General features: G+C 43.7%; 1 protein-coding gene across 1 annotated transcript; it reads left to right on the top strand.

The window, feature by feature from the left end:
- Positions 1–435: 435 nt before the first annotated feature.
- rasd1 (RAS, dexamethasone-induced 1) lies at positions 436–2,201 on the top strand. Its single transcript, XM_029706342.1, has 2 exons — positions 436–921; positions 1,149–2,201. The coding sequence occupies exons 1-2, from the start codon at positions 648–650 to the stop codon at positions 1,673–1,675; spliced, it is 801 nt and encodes a 266-aa protein (XP_029562202.1). The 5' UTR covers positions 436–647; the 3' UTR covers positions 1,676–2,201.
- Positions 2,202–4,594: the final 2,393 nt, after the last annotated feature.

The raw sequence follows: 4,594 nt of genomic DNA, 5'->3' as shown, positions 1-4,594 counted from the left end.
TGTGTAGGCCCACTGCTCTGACGCATAGGAATTTGCTGGTATGGAGAGGGTTATTTTGAGTCACAAGTCCTCACTTCCGTTCTGTAGATTTAGTATTACTAAAGTTGTCCAAGGTCCATAGTCATTCCAAACAGAATGTCCCAGAGTAGTCTAAATGACGGAACTTGTGTAATTTATTAACAATGTAATATTGCACAAAGCGGGCATTACGCACAATATTACTAACAATAGATGAAGATAAAAATGCGGATGCCCAACTGTCAAAGTCGAGTCAATGCTTTGTTTATCTCCGTCTTTTCATGTGCTTTAAGCTACAATGCTTAGCTGTCCCAGTCCCCAAGATAGTTCGTTGGTCAATCGTTCTCAGTCTCAGACTGGAACTGACTGATGCATCAGTGGGCACCGATTACGTTTTACGTTCTGCTCAATCGAGCACTGAGTACCGTGACGTCGGGAGAGGGAGGGCTCCGCTTTCACCTTAAATATCAGGCGCTCTCAGTAGTTCAGACAGACGCAACAGAGCACACTAAGAACTATGGAACGATAGCCTACTGTTGAATCCAACTTTGGCTGAATCTATCAAACGAAACGAAGTGTCCGAACACATTTGACTCATTCTAGGCAACTATTTAGGCTACTTTATAATCATGATCAAGAAAATGTCTCATTCAGAGAACGATTTCGATATCCCGGCAAAGAATTGCTGCAGGATGGTGATTTTGGGATCCACCAAGGTGGGCAAAACAGCCATCGTGTCCCGGTTTCTGAACGGAAGATTCGATGAGGACCAGTACACGCCGACCATCGAGGACTTTCACAGGAAACTGTATAGCATTAAGGGAGATGTATACCAACTGGACATATTGGATACCTCTGGCAACCACCCGTTCCCTGCAATGAGGAGACTATCCATACTGACAGGTAAATATTCCATATCTAGTTAATGCGACTCAAAGCGTGCATGTCCAATAGCAATCTGCAGACATGCATTTTTGTAGCCTCAAAGGGGGTATGCACTGTGAGCGCATTTTGCATTGGCTGCACAACGCGCCACAGGTGCCATTACGCATGTAAATATTGTAGCCTATGTCAATGTGTTTCTTAGAAGCTATGATACTAAATGCGTTGCTCCTCTTGTTTCCCTTCAGGTGACGTCTTTATCCTGGTCTTCAGCTTAGACAACAGAGACTCTTTCCAGGAGGTGCAGAGGCTCAAGCAACAGATAATTGAGACCAAGTCGTGCCTGAAAAACAAGACTAAGGAGAACATTGACGTTCCTCTGGTTATCTGCGGAAACAAGGGCGACCGGGAGTTCTACCGAGAGGTGCAGAAGGAAGAGATTGAGCAGTTGGTGGCGGGAGACGAGCAGTGCGCATACTTTGAGATCTCAGCCAAGCGCAACACCAACGTGGATCAAATGTTCCAGACCCTATTCACCATGGCCAAGCTACCCAATGAGATGAGCCCGGACCTCCACCGTAAGGTCTCGGTGCAGTACTGCGACATGCTTCGCAGTAAGTCCCTGAAAAATAAGAACAAGAAGGACAATGGAGACGCCTACGGCATCGTGGCACCATTCGCCCGGCGCCCGAGCGTCCACAGTGATTTGATGTACATAAAGGAGAAGGCGATCGGCGGGCAGGGAAAGGATAAAGAGAGATGTACTATCAGTTAAGACTGAGATTAATCTTTTAGATCTTGAAACCAAAAAGTTTGTGCCTCATTTGTGATGCACCTGACAGACGGGGCTTGGGCGCGCAAGGCTGCCCATGCCGCTTACCGTCGCTCCGTAGTGGGGACACTTGAGACAGCGATGCCGAGAGCCGATGTGCTCCGGGCGCAATGACACTGACTAGATTCAGGCACTCCGCACACGTGGAAGCGCATGTCCACGAGACTTTTAAGAATGTTACTTTGTTCTGTTAAGAGCCTTATGTGATGTGGCTTAAAATATTGTGATATTCTTCACAAATGCGTAAAATGTGTTGTTTTGACATCTGCCTTTACAGACAGGCGAGAAAAGAGACTCCTGGCGTGTACAATGTTGAGAATAGTTTTACATTTTGTTACACATTTTATAACAGATAATTAACTTGAATGTTGCAACCTGAAACATTTTATATTGTGAATGTATATTTTGTGTCAGTCAACTTTTGCAAAAAAAGAAAAGAACTGAAAAAAATAAATACACATAATCTGAATCTTCCGTTTCTTCATGTTTTTCTTCTCTTACACGTGTTTTGAAATGGCCCACACTTCATTCATCACTCCATACACCTAGTAGTAGGCCTAGAGATCCAGAGAAACTACTTAGGCTAAACATCAAAGCATGTATTAATGACATAAGCTGCAATAAGCAGCTAGCCAAATGGTCCCCTACCACACCACATGTTTAGTGATTGATAAAGAATGTAGCCTAATTGATGTCAGAACTATAATTACCCAGTGATGGAACATACACTACATAGCCAAAAGTATGTGGACACCTGCTCGTCAAACAGCTCATTCCAAAATCATGGGCATTAATATGGAGTTAGTCCCCCTTTGCTGCTATAACAGCCTCCACTCTTCTGGGAAGGCTTTCCACTAGATGTTGGAACATTGCTGCGGGGACTTTCTTCCATTCAGCCACAAGAGCATTAGTGAGGTCAGGCACTAATGTTGGGCGATTTGGCCTGGCTCGCAGTCAGTGTTTCAATTCATTACGAAGGTGTTCGATGGGGTTGAGATCAGGGCTCTGTTCAGGCCAGTCAAGTTCTTCCACACTGATCTCGACACACCATTAATGTATAGACCTCGCTTTGTGCACAGGGGTATTTTTATGCTGAAACAGGAAAGGGTGTTCCCAAAACTGTTGCCACAAAGTTGGAAGCACATAATTGTCTAGAATGTCATTGTATGCCGTAGCATTAAGATATCCCTTCACTGGAACTAAGGGGCCTAGCTCGAACCATGAAAACAGACGCAGGCCATTATTCCTCTTAAACCAAACTTTTCAGTTGTCTTTATGCATTCGGGTAGGTAGCGTTCTCCTGGCATCCACTAAACCTAGATTCGTCCGTCGGACTGTCAGATGGTGAAGCGTGATTCATCACTCCAGAGAATGTGTTTTACTCTGCTTCACAGTCCAATGGTTGTGAGCTTTACACCACTCCAGCCGGCGCTTGGCATTGCGCATGGTGATCTTAGGCTTGTGTGTGACTGCTCGGCCATGGAAACTAATTTCATGAAGTTCCTGGCAGGCAGTTCTTGTGCTGATGTTTCTTCCAGAGGCAGTTTGGAACTTGCTAGTGAACATTGCAACCAAGGACAGACAATTTTTACATGGTACACACTTCAGCACTCAATGGTCTCGTTCTGTGAGCTTGTGTGGCCTACCACTTCGCCCTGAGCCGTTGTTGCTCCTAGACATTTCCACCTCACAATAACAGCACTGACAGTTGACCGGGGAAGCTCTAGCAGGGCAAAAATTTGACGAACTGACTTTTTGGAAAGGTGGCATCCTATGACGGTGCCACGTTGAAAGACACTGAGCTCTTCAGTAAGACCATTCTACTGCCAATGTTTGTCTTTGGAGATTGTATGGCGGTGTGCTCGATTTTATACACCTGTCAGCAATGGGTGTGGCTGAAAAAGCCAAATCCACTCATTTGAAGGGGTGTCCACACCTGTTTTTTGTATTTAAAGGGACATGCACAATCTCCGCTTTTTCACCTTTTGCACTATTGTTTTTTCTTGGCCTACATACTACAATAAATATATATTTTTATCCCTACATACTACAATAAATATATATTTTTATCCCTACATACTACAATAAATATATATTTTTAGGCCTACATACTACAATAAATAGATATTTTTAGGCCTACATACTACAATAAATATATATTTTTTAAAGACTTCTGAGTTCAAACATTGCAGTGTGCAGATGTCTCTCTCCTTGGTGCCGGACACAAATGTGTGAAATTTCACCCAATAAAGAATGGAAATAATGTATAGCCTAGAACAGGGCTATTCAACTCTTACCCAGCGAGGTCCAAAGCCTGCTGGCACTTTTCTACCTGAGCAGCACCCACCTGGTGTCCCAGGTCTAAATCAGTACCTTATTAGAGGGGAACAATGAAAAAAAAGAGTGGAACTGGCTTCAAGGTCCAGAGTTGAATTTTCGGGTCCTAGGCCTACATGCCTCTGGCCACACCATGGCACAGAAAACATAACAGTTGGTACGTGTCATCTATAAAAGAACAGAAAAGAAGACTCTCCTACCAGACTAAAACACATACTGTAGTCCTGTTCTAAACCAACATCCAACCAGAAACATTTCAACACATCAAATTCAGCCTGATTCTGTGTATCCTACCAGACTAAAACACATACTGTAGTCCTGTTCTAAACCAACATCCAACCAGAAACATTTCAACACATCAAATTCAGCCTGATTCTGTGTATCCTACCAGACTAAAACACATACTGTAGTCCTGTTCTAAACCAACATCCAACCAGAAACATTTCAACACATCAAATTCAGCCTGATTCTGTGTATCCTGTAAATTCATACACAAGAACAGTGACATGTCTTGATTATCCTACG

Source organism: Salmo trutta, chromosome 2 (assembly GCF_901001165.1).
Source record: "Salmo trutta chromosome 2, fSalTru1.1, whole genome shotgun sequence".
Taxonomy (NCBI): Eukaryota; Metazoa; Chordata; class Actinopteri; order Salmoniformes; family Salmonidae; genus Salmo; species Salmo trutta.
Note: the sequence above shows the minus strand (reverse complement) of the source record. Positions and strands in the feature narration are given on the sequence as shown.

Excerpts from the sequence above, each read along its gene's own strand:
- rasd1 (XM_029706342.1), top strand. The coding sequence starts at position 648 with ATGATCAAGAAAATGTCTCATTCAGAGAACGATTTCGATATCCCGGCA. Across the intron at positions 922-1,148 it reads GAGACTATCCATACTGACAG|GTGACGTCTTTATCCTGGTC; the intron begins GTAAATATTCCA and ends GTTTCCCTTCAG.